The 20,288-nt window shown below is 39.7% G+C and overlaps 1 protein-coding gene across 2 annotated transcripts in view; it reads right to left on the reverse strand.

The window, feature by feature from the left end:
- Positions 1 to 20,288, reverse strand: part of gsap (gamma-secretase activating protein) — a 45,840-nt gene that overhangs the window by 10,258 nt on the left and 15,294 nt on the right. The window contains exons 20-28 of one of the 2 annotated variants that reach the window (XM_042511377.2): positions 20,172 to 20,252; positions 19,633 to 19,755; positions 19,344 to 19,399; positions 15,070 to 15,101; positions 12,015 to 12,076; positions 10,243 to 10,338; positions 3,623 to 3,693; positions 3,281 to 3,375; positions 1,517 to 1,636 (exon numbers count right to left, since the gene is read on the reverse strand). In XM_042511377.2, the coding sequence (XP_042367311.2) occupies positions 1,517 to 1,636; positions 3,281 to 3,375; positions 3,623 to 3,693; positions 10,243 to 10,338; positions 12,015 to 12,076; positions 15,070 to 15,101; positions 19,344 to 19,399; positions 19,633 to 19,755; positions 20,172 to 20,252 (736 nt within the window). The remainder of the gene's footprint in view (positions 1 to 1,516; positions 1,637 to 3,280; positions 3,376 to 3,622; positions 3,694 to 10,242; positions 10,339 to 12,014; positions 12,077 to 15,069; positions 15,102 to 19,343; positions 19,400 to 19,632; positions 19,756 to 20,171; positions 20,253 to 20,288) is intronic. The other variant, XR_015775519.1, reaches the window with a different exon arrangement.

Genomic DNA, 20,288 nt, shown 5'->3' on the forward strand with positions numbered 1-20,288 from the left:
ATGCTGATGTTTTCAGCCTGTCTGGTTGTACAAGTGACTCCCAGAAAGTTCTCCTTGGACTCATTGAAAGTTCTCTCTTAATGCTTAATAAATAAATACAAAATGCAGTCTCTGAACATACCTGATATTAGTTTTCATTACAAATCAACACTGCTGCAGACCTGAATTTACAGCTCAAAACTTGAATTTTTAATTTGCAGATGATGCACAACTATTTCTTCCAGTTCCACTTCTGCATACAAATGCAAAATCACAATCAAAATGTTCATTTCATTTGCCAGGTTCTTCACTCCAACAAGTGGGCCAGGCTGGGTCGGATATGGCAGCGTTTTCTATTGTTCAGTGTGTGGACACTCGGAGCCCTGTTGGCTCTTCCAGTTGTTTTTTTAACAAGAGAGGTGGAAATTAAGGACACGTGGACTGACAGTCCTTCCTGCAGGAATCAGCGGATCACACCGGTCCTCGAAGCATTCTACATCTCATTTATAGTTTTCAGCCATCTAGTTGTGTTGTCCTTCTACCTGTTACTTGTTAGAGGGGTCAAGCAAACTCAAATGCCTGACAAGAAGCAACCCAGAGTTCTAAGACTTTTCATTCGAATAATTGCTGCCTTTTTGGTTGCAGGCTTTTTCCCCCTCATTCTTCGTGTGCTGTACATAGCTGCGCTTTTCACGGAGTCAGACAAACTGCTTCGGATTAGTCGGATGCTGACTTTTTTGGAGTGTTTTTATTTTTTCAATCACTGTCTGAATCCGTTCCTGTATTTCTTTGCATCTCTGCGTTACAGACGAGAAAGCAACACAAGGAGTCTCCTTATGCCCCTTAATGACAGCATCTAATATGTGCTACATCCTGGTCTAGTTGTTAAGTGATCTTGTTTTCAGTTTTGTCATTTGTCATTTTTACTTGTCTTACCATTTTGTCTTCGCTGTAATAGTATGTGTTTCAACATTTATTGCTTGAGTGTTTCTTGTGTTTTTCAATCTATTTCACCTTTTTTGCCTACGTTTTTGAAACATCTCTGCCCTGACATATTAACCTCTGAAATTACCAAGTAAAGACCTGGATTTTTCATTGTGTCTATGAGATGTGCTTTTGAATCCTGACATTTTTTTTTGTTTATATATGCTCTTTTGTAAACTTTTTTTTATTTTAAAAAAATGAGTTTTAAACTAATGAAATTTGTCATTTTATCATCGATTTATCCTGACAGGAACATGAATGTCAGTAGCAAATTTTATCACAATTGCTAATAATTGTCACACAAATGTCACAAATATCAGGGGATCACTGTAGTCAGAAGGGCTCATCCTCTGGGGAACATGAACATGTACAAAAGTCCATGGAAATCCATCTAATTGTTGTTGAGATATTTCAGTCTGGTGGATGTGAAATGCTGGATGATGAAAATGTTGTATTTTCTTATAAAACCTCTCACATATTCAAAGAAAGACTTAGCAGTGTGTGTGTGTGTGTGTGTGTGTGTGTGTGTGTGTGTGTGTGTGTGTGTGTGTACCTGTCATGAGCCGCGACACAAAGGTTTCAGTGAGCTGCAGGAAGCCGTGGTCAATGTACTGTAGAAAGGTGTGATGAGGGAGGCAGCGCACAGCAAACACTGCTAACAGGGTGTGATAGCCTGGAGAGAAAAACAGAGAACACTGAGGAAAAAGAAGAGGAAAAGGAGAATTTTGCTTTTGATTTTCCTGAAAACAACAAATAAAAGAAAAGGTAAAGTAAGAGTATGCAGTCATGCTGGCAGCTGTATTAGACACAGCGGCGCTTTGAGCTGACAAAGGACCTATTCTGCTTGTTTTCAGGTTCATGCTTGTTCGAGCAGAAAACCAAAATATGTTTACATGCTTTAATGTTCAAAAACACTTCATCTTCCTTTTAAACTATCTGTGCTAGAACACCTGTATTCGCTTTCTTTTTTAGAGATCAGTTTTAAGCCGGGCTCAGACTACAAGAGTTTTGGGGCCGATTTATCCCGGATTTACCTCTACTGACAACCTGAGGAGAAATCTGATCTGGGACCTTGGTCTGTACCAACGTAGATTATCAGATTACCTGTTCATCTAAGGAGTGTAGAGATCTAGTCTTAAACCTCCCAGACTAATCAGGGCCGCCCCAGTTATGTCAAACATGTTTAATGTGCTGGATTTAAAATCTGAATGATTACAGTTATGATTATGTCAGTGCAGAGCAGCTGATGGTGTCGCCAACATCAGTAAACATATCAAAACTGTTAAAATCTCACCTCCCCCTGTATTGAATGCTACCCCTGTTGACCGTGTCGCCTTCTCACCCAGACTCTTTTAGCCTCCTGTTTTTGTTTCAAGTCTTTTGTCTTGTTTACATCTGCTTCTCAATGACATACTGGGAGGTTAGGCATGCTGCCTAGACCACAATAATCTTTGTAATATCCTGTAGTGTGTGATGCCCAATTTTTTTCAAATCTTGCAGTGTGTTTAAGTTTTACCTTACACGCGTGACATAGCAAGACTCCAAACCACCACTGTACAAACGACGTCTGTAAAACTGTTGACAATACACTTTGAACTGCAAACGGGGTCAATTAATACTCTTTTCATTCTGAATTTTTGAGCCATGGCAGTTTTTTTTATATGAACAACTTTCACGGAGCAGAGAGAAGCGAAAATCTGTGACGTCATCACAATGTAAAGTCTATAAGCCAAGCGGGAAGTCAAGGGTGGGGCCAGTGGGGGAAACACTACAGCGCATATTCAGGGGTCCATATACCACAGAAGTAAACCTGTAAGCTAGAAAACGTTTTCAATGTATGCACCAGGGGAGTAAGTCCACTGAATAGGTGCCAACTTTGGTCTGCGTGCCTGTTGTTTTACAGCTTCACACCCAATTTACACAACTTCACACCTGCGGCCTCTGTGTTCAGAGTGTGCTGCCTTGCTTCAGGGCATTTCTCATTTCCCCTCTCATTCCTGGACAGTTTGGGATTTTAACTCCTGAGTGACTAAAATCATGGAATTGTGTAACAAGGGAGGGGGGTTTATATTGCAAACACTGGAAAATGAATTCAAATGATTGAAAATGTATTCAGACTCTGCTTTACCCATGTCTGCGCTATGCTAATGTTTAACATATTTTTGGTTACATTAGTGCTGGAGAGAGCGGGTCTGTTGTCCCTCAGTGCAAACACACATTGTTATTCTGGGTGAGACAGAGACAGACTGGATTATGACAACTAAAAGTCTAAGTGTGTGTATGTGTGTGTGTGTGTGTGCGCTTGTGTGTGTGTTACCAGGTGGAAGGGGCAGGCAGAGACCCCTCGTGGCTTCCAGGATGCGAAACATGAAGTGAAACACCGACCACTCTGCTGGACTGCCCTGCTGCATCCTGAACACACACACACACACACACACAAAGATAAAAATTCATGGGAATGTTACATAACGTGAGTGCACACGTGAAGAGGGGTCACCGACAGTTTGCACATGTGGACACACACACAGCGGGGAGTGATGGAGGGTCTGGAGCACACATGCGTGAAGATGAACACACACACTCACTCAGCACTTTCTACTTTACATTTGTTAGAAACTTTTCAAGGAGACACACACACTGACAAGGGAGGGCTACTCACAAGCACAAAACACGAGGGCCGAGTTTGTATTTCAGCCAGACTGACTCCAGCATGTGTCTGATCAGCTCCAGCTAAACACACACAAGGAGACACACACATGTTAGTACTCATGGGAAGGAGATGCTCAATTAGATTCAAACCATTTGTTTCTAAAACACCTAAAAACACACAATACACATTTTTCATTTTTTCCACCATGATGATTCTCTGTGGAAATATACACTATGATCTTGCTTCCCTCTTTTTTTTCCCACTTCCCTTTTTCATTTCCATCGAACAAGAGCAACAAGTTTCAGCTCGTGCACACTCACTCGCCTGCATCATTTCACCACACATCTGTCAGCATATATGGAATCACTTGAACGCACTTGACTCATCTGAAACGTGTCTGCCGGTGCTAGAACACACACGTTTCACGCCCCCCTCTTTCCACGAATGACCACTCAATCATCTCCAGTAGAAAAACAGGAAGATGATCTGCCTCGTTCATTTCCTGCACACCAGTAGGAAACCCTCCACCCGAACACTGCTGGCAGTGTCCTCCAGTGACCCCAGGGTGGGAATTTCAATTAGCTTCACTTATGTAACAGACTTGCCCAAAAATAAGAGGTGCTGGAGGAAATGCATTAATAAGCTCCTCTTGATTTTCTTAACTTCTACTGCACTTTTTTTTTTTCTTTTCACACATCCTTCATTAAGTTTAGCAGAGTGGGGGAATCTAATAGCATTTTTTTCTATGCTAAATTTGCCATGATGTCCACAGGAGAGGGAAGAGAGTCACCCCAGATTTTAAGGAATACTGGTGGAATTTAGGTATTTTTTAAAAATTTATTTTCAAAAAAGTTGAGCTGAGCATTAGCAAGAATTGATACATATCACCATACAGGGTTTGTAATTCAATATACTGCAATACTGTAAGCAAGGTGACATCTTAGCATTTTTTTTAACCTAAATTTAGGAAAACTATCAAAATAGATAAAGAAAACACTCCCAAGTTGTAATGTTTGCTGCTTGGGTGACGATATAGTGAGGTCACATTCATGCCAGCTATGGTCAAAAGTTGTTTTTTAAACCTCTTTTTAGTGTTGAAACTATAACCACACACATTACAACAACCTGAGTTATGAAGATTTATATTTGGTTTCTACATTTGTATTTCTACAATATGCATAGAAAAAAGTTTTAAAAAATAATGCAAGCAGAACAGTAGTCTCTGCCTTTGTGTAACATCAAACATCATAGTGCATCAAAATGTGAAGAATTAAAAATAGTGTTTTTGAGAGTCAAAACATAATGTGATACTCAAGTCTATTTATATTTTCTTACACACTCCAAAACAATGATGAAAGTAATACTCTAAGGACACTATTTTAATGATCTGAAGTGCATGGCAGAGGTGCTTTTAGGGTGTGTCCAACTCCACTTTTGCTAGTTGAACGGCACATAATCTGGGGGCAAAGTTGTTGTTGTTGTTGGTGTGTTATGATTGTTGAATATTTTAGACTTTTTTTCTGCAATTTTCCTGTTAGAATCAGGTTTTAGTGCTATTTCCCTCTCTAGTTTACCTCACCTCCATGCAATGGTTTCACCCAATCACCCCCATATAGTAGGTTGGTCCAATTAGGGCGGGGCCAAGGAAGGTTATATGAAGTGACTTAAGCATTCTCAGTGAGACAGTTGTAGTCAGTGTCAGCTTGCATGCCCGCAAGTCACACTAAAATCCCTCATTTCTGTAGAATTGCTACCAGCTATGCTTCACCGGCTGTGATTAGTTTCACCCGTCCCTCATTAGTGCTGCAGTCAGCTCACCTCATGCTCACCTGCTTTCACTCCCCCAATTAGTGTTTCCCTACTTATACTGCCCAGTGTCTTTGTTTTTTGACAATTTGTCCTCACTTTTTGTTTGGAGTTCTGTTGTTGTTTTCTTGCTTTTGGGAATTCAGTCTAAATCTGCTGCCTACTCATCTGTTGTCTGCATTTGGTTCCAATTGTGCTCTAAAAACATGACAGATGTAACATGAATTCAACCCGTCAGACTAACACTTCTCATTCCCTTTAAAAGCTAGGTGTGACTGCACCAAGCGTTTTTTTACATGGCAGATTTAGCACATCATGAGTTTGAGTCAAGTTTTCAAGCTGCATATACTTAAAAAGGAAAAGTTGTTTCTGGCTGGTAATGTTACATCTGACCCCTCTCACACGCTACTTAAAAAATATCAGCTTTTGCCATCCCACAGAGGATTTAGAGTCCAGCAGGCTCAATTGAACAGGTTGAGAAACTCATTTGTTCCTCAGTTTGTCAACATATTAAATCAAAGTTTGGCTTCCAAGTAGCCTAAGTGTGCTTCGCTTAAACACTGAATGTAACACAGAACAAGCAATATGTCCCACTGCATCCACTTTTTGTGATGTCTAATGTGATGATTTGTAGCATTTTCAGTATGGTTTTTTTTTTGGTTGGTTAGATGTTGTATTTATGTGAAACAGTTGGGACGCAAGGCAAATTTCAGACTTTTTTCTGAGAAGACAAAATCAAATCAACTCAAATTGTAAAAGTGAGCTGTTTTCTACTGAGAATAAAGCAGTAAGAGCCGTCATGTCACTGCAGCAAATACTGTGGGAGATATAAGCAGCAAAAATTCTAGTTTATAAACCTGACAGAGGAAACTGAAATTTTAGCTTCAGAGAAGATCAATGAAGTTACATAGCACCTTGAGCCTAAATGTGCATTTTTTTAATCAATTTATGAGTTATTATATTAAGCACCTGCAACCCATCTGCGTGTCCCTGTGTGTGTAGGCAGAGTGTACCCACACTGTGAACCCGCCTATTTAGGTGCATCTTTTTTTTTGCAGGGTTCCTGCAGATCCTTAAAGTCTTAAAAGGCATTGAATTCATTTATCTAAAAATAAGGCCTTTATTGGTATTAAAATGACATAAATCAGTCCTCCAAATATCTTAAAACTGCTAACACATGGGAAAAAAAAAATCCTTAAATCTAACTTGCCTTATGATATAGGAACCTTGTTGTGAACAATGCGCCCTTTAAACAGCAGGAAAATACTGCACTATTCGGACTTTAGATCAGGTTTTTGTTTGTCAGTGACACAATCTCTTTCTGCTGCCTGAAACAGCAATACGCAAACAAGAAGCCTAACCATGCTCCTTATTTTTAGACCTATACACCCATGGGTGCACAGATGGGCATAAACAATCTGGGCACTGGCCATGAAAATAACAACTGCACCATTATGAAACTAGTTGCAATGAGAGTTATGTTGCCTGTCGGTATAAAATAGGGCCCTAAAAGTTAAAAACTGCTGTTATTTAACAAAAGATTTCATCACTGGTCTGTTAACAGTATCACCTAAATGTTTGATTCATTTCAACAGTTTTTCTCTGTCATCAGAAATTCATTGTTTGACAAAAAGGCGGCAACTCGTCAAGCAAAATAAATTATTAAACTTTCTTTTCCAACGAGCATCGCTTGTGCTGGCTGCTGATGTAATCCAGGCCCCTGAAGATCAGTTAAAAGAATAAAAAATATGTAGCAGAGATGTTTTTGTGCTGAAAAGAAAAAATAGTCAAACAAAGGCAAACAAGTGATTTAAAGCCACCGACTCGTACACGGTATCCCCTGTGTGACTTTCTATGAGAATAAAATCTGGAATCAGCGATTTGTCTTAATGAGCCTCGGCCCGACAAAGAGACTGGATTTACTCAGTGTGGCTCCCCTGCTGAGAAAAAAAGTTTAATAACCTTGGGTTTAGAATAACTTTTCTGAATAATTAAAAATCCTGCAGCCTATTTCAATTTCATTACTTTAAATATGAATTTGGTAATTCATATACAGCTATTAGCGAGTTGTTCTTTGCTCTGACATTGGTTACGTTATAAATGGAATGTATCTCAGTTGTCTGTAGCAACGGGGAACAGGAAATAAATAACTATGACAATAATGTGCTGTGGAGTTGTAATCTATCATAACAGAAGTTCCCTGGCTCTTAAAAGCTGTAATCTATTTCACCCCCAACTTCTCCCTTGTGTCAATGCAGCCATTAGTCTCAATAAGCACCGACAAGAGGGGGAGATGTTCTTTATTTGTGGAGAGAAGTCAGCCCTCTTTGAAACACTACCTCCCTGAGTTTTCAAAGCATGAGTCAGCCTGATGGGTAAGCACAACCTGGCTGTTGAGCTGCTCGACTGTTCTTTAAGTAAAACGTCCCTGAAGGATGTTTCTTACGGGTCCTTTCGTGAGTGTGTTTTAATAAGCCCCGGCTGCCGGGATGAGAAACTTTTCCACTTTCATTCCACTGAATAAATTCAATAACAACCGAGTTTGTCCATCGCAGAGAAGACGCCAAGACGATTACAGACACGCCCATTTCCATTACTTCAATTCAGAGTCGGAAGGCGCAGGTTAAAACTCATGAGCCCGTTGTGCCGAGCTGAGCCGAACGACCGATGCGGCTGAGAGCGGGGAGGATTTTGTTTGGTCTGTCATTTGCAATTCCATAAAGTCCCAAAACGTGGTGCTTCCTGCTTTCTATTCAATTCCAGCCTTACCCTTGGCCTGATTTAATACTGTTGTGTTGATATATGCTGCATGTCTGCTTTCAGCAGCTCCTAGCTGTGAAGGCATTTACCTCCCAGGAATACTAAAGACTGACTTTATACAACCAAGTGCCTCTATAGTAGAGATACTCAACTTGCTTTGCTTGGGGGCCACTTTTGCAAAATGACAGGAGGCCAGGGGCCAGTCATAGCAGCCCCATACATGTTTCTAGGACTTCGGGATGTTTCTTGGGATTTAGGACATTTCTCAGATTTTAGGACGTTTCAACCCTTTTAGGACATGTCTAGAATTTCAGGACATTCCTCACATTTTAGGACATTTAAGAATTTCAGGATATATCTGGGATATTAGTACATTTGGGGCTTAGCTAGGACCTCTGACGGGGGTGCGGTGGATTCTCTCAGATTTTTAGAAAACGTTTGATTCCATTTTTACCGCTTTGGTTTTACTTGTATGTGTAGCTGCAACAGAGAGAGTATTTTCTTATTTTAGCAGTGACATCATTGTGTTTAAAGGCCAATCACAATGTGCGATGTGCAAAGAAGACAAAGACTTGATTGATTTTATCATTTTTTTTAAGAAAAGATGTAAAAAAAAATTTTTAAAAAGGAGTTATTTTATACACTCTGGCACCTTCTGTATACTACAATACAAACACAATTCCCAGTGTGAAACACTTTATTTTTATTGTGAATTTGAAACCGAACGGCACTCTATCAGGGGGCAGATTTGGCCCATGGTACGCAAGTTGAGTATCACTGCTCTACAGGGTACTGAGACAGAGTGGTTACATTTCTCAACTTGGTTGTTCAGATACCATCTTCTACTCTTTGAATGGATATAAAGGGCGTAGCTTTGGTTTCAGAAGTGATATTCATATTTATTCATATCTATTTAAATGCCTCGGCACAGTAAAACACTTCATGTCTCTCCGCATCATCACAGCAAAAAGTCACAGGATGGTTGAGGATTCATGTCTTAACCTGCGCACTGATGTTTGTTTTAGAGGCCTGAAACGGCGGCCTGATGGCTCCTGGCAACCTCTCTAATCTGAAGAGCACACATCCATCTGTGAGCTCTGTCAGACCATTTAACTAAAGTGGAAAACTCACTGGCTCTTCCGCCGAGCGAGCCTCGCCATGAGTGTCACTTAACCTTCCCGAAAAAGAGTAAGGGCAGACATTAAATAAACATGACTTGAAGAACGATGTACCTTTAAATAAATGTATAAAAGAGAGGGTTCACATGAGTACACGCAACTCCTGGACTTCTCTTTATCTCCGACCAACACACATACACAAGAGCAAAGGTTTTTCTCAACTTTTGGGAGGACACAAATATGAAAGAGGGATGTGGGGGTTCTCCACCAAAAAAAAAATTGAGAATCAAACATTTACATGGGAGTCCAAGTGGACATTTGTGCCAAATTTGAGGAAATGCTCTAAAGGTGTTATTATGATATCCTGTTCACAAGAATGAGATGGATGCAAAGTCATGGTGAACTTCACCTTTGACCACCAAAATCTAATCAGAGATCTAATCACTGAGCCAAACTTGAAGAAATTCCCTCGAGTCCTTCTCAAGCTTGTATCATGACAACGAGGCTGACGGCATGACAGACTGACTGACAGATGGACAGACAACCCAGAGGCATGGTCATGGTGACACTGACCTTTGTTCACGAGAATAAGACAAATGCAAGTTCATAGTAACTTTGACCTTTGACCTATGACCACCAATACTGATTCAGTTCATTGTTGAGTCCAGGTGAATGTTTGTGCCAAATTTGAAGAAATTCCCTCAAGGCATTTTTGGAGGATCACATTCATAAAAATGAGACAAACAACTCGAAACCATATTGCCTTACAGCTCCAGCTATTACCTGCATGGAGGCATAATAAAAGTCGTCCTCCACTTCCATGTTTTTATTAGGGGACGGACAAATTCACATGTTCTAAATATTGAGGGGAATGTGTCCCCACTCCCCCCCGCAAAATCTATATCTTTGTGCACACACACACACACACAAACATGATGTACCAACCAGTTTGGCTACGTAGTTGACAACCAGCGAGTCAATCTTCTTCTTCCCCAGTCGAGGCAGGTGTCTGTTGAGATGCTCTCGAAGCTTGTCAACCGTCTGCGATGCAAAAAACACAGTGATTATTTCCTGAGCATGCATGTGTATGTGTGTGTACGTGTGTGTGCATGTGGCTTGGAGTTAAACTTTGTGTTTGTGTGTTTTAAGAATACTTTGCTGTGCACTCAGCAGGGTCAAACTGAGTTCAGCCTTAACTTTTCCCTTGACTACAGTGTCCCAAAATTGATTTAACCATGGAGAGGAAGAGAAGAGGAGAGACCTGTGGATGTGAGAGGTGGAGAAGTACAGAAGATGAGTGAAGGTCTAAAAACAGTTGACAGAATGACCTGATATCCTTCAGGGAGGAGAAGAGGATAAGGAGTAGAAAGAATGAGAGAGGGAAGGAAGTGAGTCAGTAGAAGGGGAAAAAAAGGAGAGAAAGGAAAGGAAGGGGTAAAAGAATGATGGAGGGAATAAAAAGAGAGACAGGAGGACTGGGTCATTCTAAGAATAGCTGAGAGACTGCTAGCATCAAGCCTGAACTCCATTAAATTGAAGCTATCTGCTCTTTAAAAACTATGCTGAGCACAGTGAAAACTGGAGGATATGAAATTGTCCATCAAACAGCGTACAGTTCAAAAAAAAAAAAACGCAGGACAGGGACCTTAAGATGCCCTTTTTTTAAAGTGTCGACTCATCTGAAGCGTAACAGGAGTTTCACCTTAAAAGATGACTACGGAGGGAAACGACCGGCTGTCAGCATTTCACTATGGATCTTTAGTGGTCTATATATCAACCCACGAGGAAGAATCCACCTCCAGGAGCTGTTAAACTGTTGTATGTCAACAATCTGGGATGCTCAATGCATCTAAAGAGAGATTTTGCAATGAAATGCTTTACTATGCACACACTTGTTCCACTTTGCTTCGTCTACTACAGTAAGAGAATACACACACGGCGCATTGTGCCCAATTATTCAAACTAAAACAAAAAGGACGTCAAAGTGGGTGCTGTATCTCAAAAGCAACAAACCAGACTGTATGTTTCATTTTCCTCTAGTCTGCTGCGGCTCTTTGATTTTGAGTGGCAGGGTAGTTATTAAAGTCTTTTGGGAAAGTAACAGGACTTTCTGCTTTTGAAATATCTGCATGTTTTGTCATGACTGACTGAATGACTGGTCCTTTTACTGAATGATTCATTTGGCTGACTTCATTTCACAAGTGAGACTTTTCAAAAACATGCAAGTTAGAACAAAAAGTTTCGAGGGGCTTTTTGCTTCAAACTTAAAGATCCCTATTCTAAATTATGGACTTTAAGAAGGGTGACAACAATGCCTTACAGGCAGGTACCAGACAGCCCTGATTCCTGCTGACTCAGCAAACATTCTGTTGCTGCCATTACACAGATTAGACCTGACCGAATGTTCGTCACCAGAGCTGCTGTCTGTATTCCTTATGCATGTATGGGAAACAATGGGTTGCTGTATGAAGCATATGCATGTGCCCATGGTGATTTTATGAGAGTGGCTCAGGACGGAGAAGGTAGAGCTGCAGGTGGAGGGTGTAATTTCACATTCTACCCCAGTGTTAAGGTCACTTTTATGTTAGAAAAGGAAAAAAGCATACTTTTTCCATGCATTATGATTTTCCCTTTCAGTGTCTAGCCAAAGCCATGGAAAAGCTACTTTTAGCTGTGTATGTGTCTGTGCGTGTGACTGGACTGAGCCTCGCTCTCACCAGGCCTATGAGCGCCCTCTGTTGATGGTCCTCCTCCTGGAAAAGTGGCACCAGCTTCTTATCTAGAAGAGACCAGGCAATAGTTGGAACTTGCACATAAAAGAGATGTTTGAAGAACCCTTTGATGCTGCACCTCCGCCACGCTGAACACTACAGGTGGCCTCAGGTGTGTCCACGCTGTAACATCATTAAAAAGGCCAACAGAAGGAATGGTAGAAACCCAAACTCTGACTTGTTTATGGCTTCAATAACTAAAGAGGACTGAAACTAACACATTAATGGATTCTTTTGGGGTTTTTGCTTTAAAAATACATCCCAAAGCTTGGGGGCTATGGCTGCAATCCTGCTGTGTCCTGCTGTGTGTGTGTGTGTGTGTGTGCGTGTGTGTGTGTGTGTGTGTGTGTGTGTGTGTGTGTGTGTGTGTGTGTGTGTGTGTGTGTGTGTGTGTGTGTGTGTGTGTGTGTGTGCGTGCGTGCGTGTGTGTGTGTGTGTGCCACAGTTGTTTTTTTTATGTAAGCCACACAAAAGTGGACCACGCTCCAGCTTGGTCACTTTAGATGAATTATTGGACACTTGCATACGCAAACACATACACACACACACACACACACACACAATCTTTTGATGACTTTAACACACATGCTAGACGCTGGCTTTTTGATGTTACAGTGTAATATGTTAGAGATATTAATAGCACTTGCAGGGTCGAGCTAGCTGACAGGCTGCACTGCCAGATTCGCTGTATGCCTGCACGCTGCATAAGTTCAAAGTTATCAACAGTTTTAAATTAACATATTTTAGACAATTGACTGATGTTCTTGTTCTGAGCGAGCAGGTACAAGTTAAGAGCTTTTTGCATCTCTGTGTTCAGTAAAAACACTGACTCATCGCATTAACCATGTGACCTCTCAGTACAAAGTTGGTCTTATTAATCAAACTTGAAAGGTTGATGAATAATGAATTACTAGACAAAACACCATCAAAAGTATTGTTGATTAATTTTCTAAGTCCTTTATTAAGGAAAAGGCTGACTATTTGCTGTTTTCAGCTCCTCAAATATGAGGATTTGCTGTGTTTTCTCAATTTAAGATTCTTGTCAATGAAATCTTTTTGGCTTTGCACCCTTGGTCGATCAAAACAAGCCATTTGAAGATTTCACTTTGGGTTTTTGGACATTGTGATGGGCAGTTCTAGCCCTGCTCGCGGCATGGCTCTAGGGATGGCTGTCAGTCAGTCAGTCCATCACTTTGGTCCTGAAATATCTCAACAACCATGAGATGGATTGCTATGAAGTTTGCTGCAGATATCCATGGTGCACAGAGGAAGAATCCTAATGACTTTGGTGATCCTCTGACTTTTCATCCTGAGCCACCAGCAGCTAAAGGTTTTCACTGATTACAGAGATTCATGGTTCCCAGAGGATAAATCCCACTGACTTTAAACTGTGAAATTTGGTACAGACATTCATGTTCTTCTTAGGATGACTTGCAGGTGATCCCACTTATACACACTTTATTTACAAAATTTAAGTATTCAGGCTTTCACTGACTTTGACCTACTTTGTTCCTGCTTCATTTGTAATATAAATAGAATAAACAAATACTTGTATCTCATGAAAATCATAGGACTAAAAATGCTGCTCAAACACCAGTCATTGATCTGGCGTGCCTGTCTATTGGACTTTCTGCCATTTCACCGCTGGAAAAATGATCTTTTTGCAGAACTAGGCTGTCTATGCTGTAGAAAGACATAAATACTTTTGAAATTGGTGCTACATGACCAGAGAAAACTGAGAAAAAGAGCATTTGCATTCGCTTTAGAGGCAGAAAACCTAAAACTGACGGAATCCTCACACAGAAACAAAAAAAGGCTCCAACTGGAGGATGACTTCATGCAAGTTTGGCCGTTTTGACACAAGTCGGCTGATCACAAACAATCTTGAATTACAGTTATATTTTTTTGGCAAACATGTTCACAACAATAGGCAACACATCAACAGAATCTTTGTTCATATTTTATCAGTACTGTTTAGTTATACCATTTCTTTAGCCTCCATGTCTACAATACAGGAAATAGTATGGCACCCACTTCCTGTTCACTGATTCTTGTATTACAGCTAAACAGTGCACTACAATATGTTTCTGAAGACATTTTGGGCAAGAAAAAAGCAAAACAGTAACAAAATTTTGGTTTGTATTTGATCTGGACCACCTAGTTTTACAGTTTGATTGGAGTTTGGTCGAAATTTCTAACAGATCTACTTTTATTCTCTTTGTGGTGGCTGGTTTACCTGGTAAACAGTTGGATAAAGAGGTTTACCACAGATTATCTACACATACTACCCACATTGTTATGATACAGAGCTGGTTGAAAATATGCAAAGTCTTCCTTTTAACAGCAAATGAGAAAACCCAAATGATTAAAAAATTGAACTGAAAACAGTGAAGATTGATATAGTGTTGGAAATTAGTGACGCAGGTTCTTACGGGAGTGCTATCATCTGTGTATGCAGGGAAAATGATAAAAATACAGAGGGTGTGTGTGTGTGAATCTGGGGGAGGCTAGGGGTGTATGAGATCATCCATGTGAATTAACTGAGGTTGGGAGGGACCTGTGTTTAGGTTGACACAAAACATCTGCACTTGAGTCATGAGAGAGACTGACAGAGAAAAAGGGAGAGAGGTGAAGCAAGTAACAAAATCCCCACTGTTATATAATTGTAGCATTCTTCAACTCTGCCCTTTTTAGATTTCCTTTCACTCGATTTTTCTCCCACTTCTCCCTTTCTTCCTCCCTACCCCCTTTTTCCCCTCAACCTCCCTCCAAGATAAATTAATGTGGTGGTTGTGTTTAGCTGAATTCTCCAGTGGGCATGAAGAATGCGACCTCAGAAGAACACACAAACCCAAACACACTCACACACAGTTTGGAGCTCCAATATAAGCCAAGGTTTTGTTATTTATGACACTCACACTCCCTGTTTTTTGTTGTTTGTTTACCTGTGTGTGTTGCATCTATGGATTTATGTTTGTGTGTGTTGAGTTTGCCATCTTACCAAGACACCAGGTGTCCACCATTGATAGAACTCTACAAAATAAGAAGAAAAGCTTTGTGTGAGAACAATCCCTCAAGCTAGCATTATAATAAGAGTCTTACTTTTTGCGCTGTAAGCCAAGGCAGTATAATGCTTCAACTGCTGCAGTCCGCAGCAAAAATATATCTAAACTATAAAAGCACAAAGTTTGTAAGCAGGTGCTGGAGTTTGGCCTGAAGGAAGAGAGGCTAATTATGAACCAAAAGACTTTCGGTTTGATCCCTCGCACAAACAGGAGAGGGTCATATTCAATTCAAGGCAGGTATCACATCAGTGGTGCATACAGGTGCATGACCATCATCAAGGCGCTTGGTCTTATGGGGAGACACTTCAGTTGAAAACAGTTTTATCATGCTGGTCAAATTTGAGATGTTGGGCTCCATTTGCCTCTATAACATGTCTTCTTACAGACTAGTGGACTGAAAACATCCAAAATAAACATGTTTATTTATAGTTCAGATTTAAATGCATTCTCATTTCTAACCTGTCAAATACTGGCGCTTGGTCAGTGGCCCTACATGTCAAAATATTATGCGCAAGTATGTCTCAAACCACTAAAGAGTGCATCTGTGACTGATGCCAAAGGTGACAGAGCAAGCATTGGTATTTGTGTTGAGGTTGAGACTGGTATGCTGATTTCTGTTTTGGAAATGTATGCAGAAAGCACATATTTATTAGACAATGCCTAATTTACATTTGTAAACAACATTTTCAGAAAACTTGTTCAAATCATCATCTTAAATCAGCTTGGGGGTTTAATGATAATATCTACTTGTCAAAATTGTAATCCTATTCAACTGTAGTGTCTCTAAAAATGTGTCGTATTTTACTATACATATGTTTAAGGTGTTTTCTCATACTAAAAGTCTAAAATCTCCACTTCAGTAACACATGCAAGCACCAAACTCTCCAGTTTTATTCCCGTCTATCTTCTGAAGGCTTTTGCTGAGGGGGTTGTTCATATATCATTCATAGGCTGATTTATATTAAGTGTTATTTCAAAAACACATCTGAAATCAAATTTAGATGTTGAAAGAGTTTTCTGGTTCATGAAATGATAAAAAGAGAAAATTCCCTCTGTAAAAACATTTGACTCTTAGCAACATGAAAAAAGAATTTTTAATCTGGCTTAATCTAATGTTCAGATTTTTGCTCTGCATAAATACCAAAATTTGCACATATCTAACATTTTATTCCTAAAAACAATGTTATTGTAATGACTGTTGGCAGTATCTTATTGTTGGTAAAGTTATGAAAAGAGATATCAAAACTCCACTGTGTAAAAGTCTTTGATTCTAATATGTCAACAAAATGAAACAAGAATTTGGAATCTGGCTTTATCCAATGTTCAGATTTATGCTCTGCAAATATATGCAAATTAGCACATATTTGATTTGGCAAAAACTCATTTGCACATTCAAACATACAATTTCAGAAAACTTATAACACAAGAAATAACTGTCTTCATGTAAGTAATCAACTTGGGAAGTCTATTATTTCAAAGTTTTAACCTATTCTCTTATTGTCTCCTTATAAACTGTTAGGTAATAACCTCATTTCTATATCTGGATGTTTCATATTCAAAGACTAACAGGCTGAAAAAACAAGGTTCATGCAGGTCAATTGTGCAAATAATAAGAGCAAGCACTGGGTACCGTGTAAGTCTAAAGTTCTGTTTAAACCAAAAGTGAAAGTGGTTTCAAAGAGAGCAAAGCATCTGCAGCAGAAGTGAGAGCTCAAGTTACCAAGCTGTGACATTTACACAGTGAGCAGATGGAGAACAGACATTTTTCTTCTCTGCAGTCATTGCTTTTTTTATAGTGGTTTACACTGACTTTGGTTATGGAAACTGAACTTCTGTCATCCTCAGTCCTGTTGTGCATTTATATTCATACCGCCCTGTGAAGAGTGTGTAAAAGCAAATCTATCAAGACTCCCAACAGGGCATGGAAATTAAGGAATTAATTTTATTTGCGTTCCAGACAGGGTGCATCAAATAATCTGATAAGTCTTTTTGGGGAAATAAGGAAGTTTTGCAAATGTGTCTAGAGTATAGACCAAAAAGTACTTTCTAAACTTTCTTCACATCTTTATTGTGTTAAATTATGTTTTATTCCTCAACTGATGTATTACACTAAAATATCTTATCTGAGCTAAGAAACAGCTTAATCATTTCAACACATTTTTGGGTGTGAATGCACTCCAGCACAGTTAAAGGGTGGGCTGCTATTTTTCTGTGTTTTTGTCATTTTAAAAAAATCCCATAAAAAGCCCCAAACCAGTAATGACTTGATTCTAACACATATCGTTGTCAAGAAAACTATTAAAAACACATGAATGAGCCACACGGCTGCACTGGGGGATATGTTTCTTCATTACAATGTGGGACTGACATAGTAGTTTATTCTAAGTCAATCCAATATACACAGTCCTGCTATAAATATACACAGTCCTGCTCTCTAGAGCACCAAATGTGTATACATCCACTGCTAAAGATAGTTCCCAACAAATCTTGTATGAGTAAGATTTGCTAAGAACTACAGCTGTTTTGGGAATGAATTTAGGCTTTTAAACATTGAAATTCGTTGTTATGGATGTAAATCTTCAGTAGGAACAAGCGGACGGGCGGGATGTCTGAATGTATTGAGAGGCTGAGTTAAGTGTTGGGCGACAATGAACAAACAAATATTTTTGAACGAGTCCTTTCAGTGTCCAGTATGTAATGGATCAGTCTGTCAAATTTCCAACCACACTGAATGAATAAGTGAAGACCAATTAGATTGGACTTTGTCAATAACTCTGCCAGCCAAGGCCAATAATGCATCCATGTGCTCTTCGAGTGGTCGTTCCTCTGACCACATTGTGTCCTTTAATTTATAATGTCAAAACAACATGGACACAGATGTATTGTATTATTGTTCAGAGAGTTTAAACAACATAACAAAGAACAAAGTAAACAGATTTGGTGAGCTATGAAATGTGATCAGAAACTAATTTTTTTTAGATTGTTACGCCACCATGTGAATGCAGCACAAGGCTGTGGAGGTAAATTTGCTGCTTGCCCTTCAAAGAACAGATCGTTGGTCAGAGACATTTCTGTAACATTGTATTGAGCTTACATTGCCTACCCACATACAAGTGGGATCCTGAATCAAATCATCAAAATGAATATTTTATCTTTATTTATATAAACTTACACTTGATAACTGTAAATGCTTTTAAGGAAAGTTTTTTGGGGTGAGCAGCACCAGCTGTCGAATGTGCATGTACTGCAACCAAGCTGCAACCTCCAGGGCTAAAAAATGAAGCCAACACAGAAGTGTTTAAAACTGCAGCTCGATAAATGGCCGCTTGAGGCTGGCTCCAGGACTGAGCCAATCCCAATAAACTCCAATGTTAAAATGCCCAATTTAAGAGCAGAAATAAACATGTTTGCAGCCTGGTACAAAAACAGTTTTACTCTCTATGTCTAATTCTAACATTCATGACAACTGTGCGGGTGGTGATTTATATATAATTTACCTGTTTAAATTCTATTAAAGCTTAAAGTTACATATATATAAAGGCGGGGCTGCTTGAGTGGCAGGCTGTCTATGGTCAGGTCTGGCTCCAAAAAAACAAAACGGCAACAGCAAAAGTGCCAAATTCACAGCTTCAAAACGGCAGTCACAAACCAGTGGACGATGTCACCATAACTGCGTCCATTACTTGTACAGTCTATGACAATAACATCATAGTGAAAGTGACATCATATTTTGCAAAATATCAAACAAGGTTTGATACATTCATGTATCAACAGAAGGGAACAGATGCTGTGAAAATAATCAATTCACCCAACATTAGTGGAGCAAAACTTTGTTGGTTTCAGTCTTTTTAGGGAGTTAACTGACAATAAGGAACATAGAATAACACTAAGTATATCCTTAGGATGGATACAGCTCAATGTATTTTTCACACTCAGCTTTTGTAAGACTCCCACTGTTTTGGGAAAATCAATGTTTCTTGCAAGGATAGGTGAACTTGAGTAGCAGTTTTGTAGCTACTGCTGGTTTTTAAGTGCACAAATTAAGTACTTTTCCCAACCCAATTTTGAGAAAACAGTGGAGCAAACAGCGGAACAGTTAAACACAGTGCAGAGGTGCATTCATGCGTTGCCTCTCTCCAGTTTTAGAAGTGTGTGTTTGTCTGTGGTGATGCACTTTTATTAACAAAGCTCCAGTGGGAGGCAGACCTACTTCTTTGTGTTCTCCTCGATGTGAGTCATGTTGTTGGATGGTCTCCTCTCAGACCTCTGAAACAAGCAAAGGCATCATGGGAGAGCTGAAAATATGCTCTCATTGTTTACCAGAGACCCACAGGTATGCTGACATACAAAGACACACACAGGCTCTCTGATCACAACAACCAGCTTGTTCAAACAATTACCATCAATCAACTTAACTTGCAGTATGCAAATTTGACTTTTGTTAATTAAAATGCATGAGAAGTCTTTGTTACAGCACACACACACAAACACACACTCACCAGCTTCTCCCAGTCGGCTTGTATGTGTGAGGTTCTGTATCTGGGGTTAGGACCAGCGTCCAAACATTTTGTCCTCTCTGTGTTGTACTGCAGCTCTGTCCAAAAACCCTGGAGAGTTCTACCCTGCACACACACACACACACACACACACACACACACACACACACACAAACAAACAACACCACAGTGACACAACAAGGACACTGCTGCAAACCAATTGAGGATAATCGCGTCTGAATTGCACACAAGAGTATCTATAAAATCACACTATTTTACATATAAATGTTTCCTGAATGAAGCCGTCTGCAGTAATGTCCCAACATTGCATCACACATAAACATGTTATGAAACAAACACACATTGTTTCCACTTATTCAGCAAGCTAAGAGTCAGAACAGGTTTTATTACCTGGTTTTTTAACTAGAGCAGGAACAGAGTGGTAACTATTATGATGATAAATAATCATACACATTGTTAAATAATACTTAAAAGCAGTTTTAATGTAATAAATGTGTTGAACAAATTGAAGTTTATGTTACCTTGCCTTTGAACACAGATTCAATCTGCAACTCGGTGGTACACAACACACCAGGGACCTCCAAGAGACGCGCAGAAATCTCCTAGAGCACACAAAGATAGAGTAGTGTGTGTGTGTT

This window comes from Plectropomus leopardus, chromosome 22 (assembly GCF_026936395.1).
Source record: "Plectropomus leopardus strain MGB_pleo_1.0 chromosome 22, ASM2693639v1, whole genome shotgun sequence".
NCBI lineage: Eukaryota > Metazoa > Chordata > Actinopteri > Perciformes > Serranidae > Plectropomus > Plectropomus leopardus.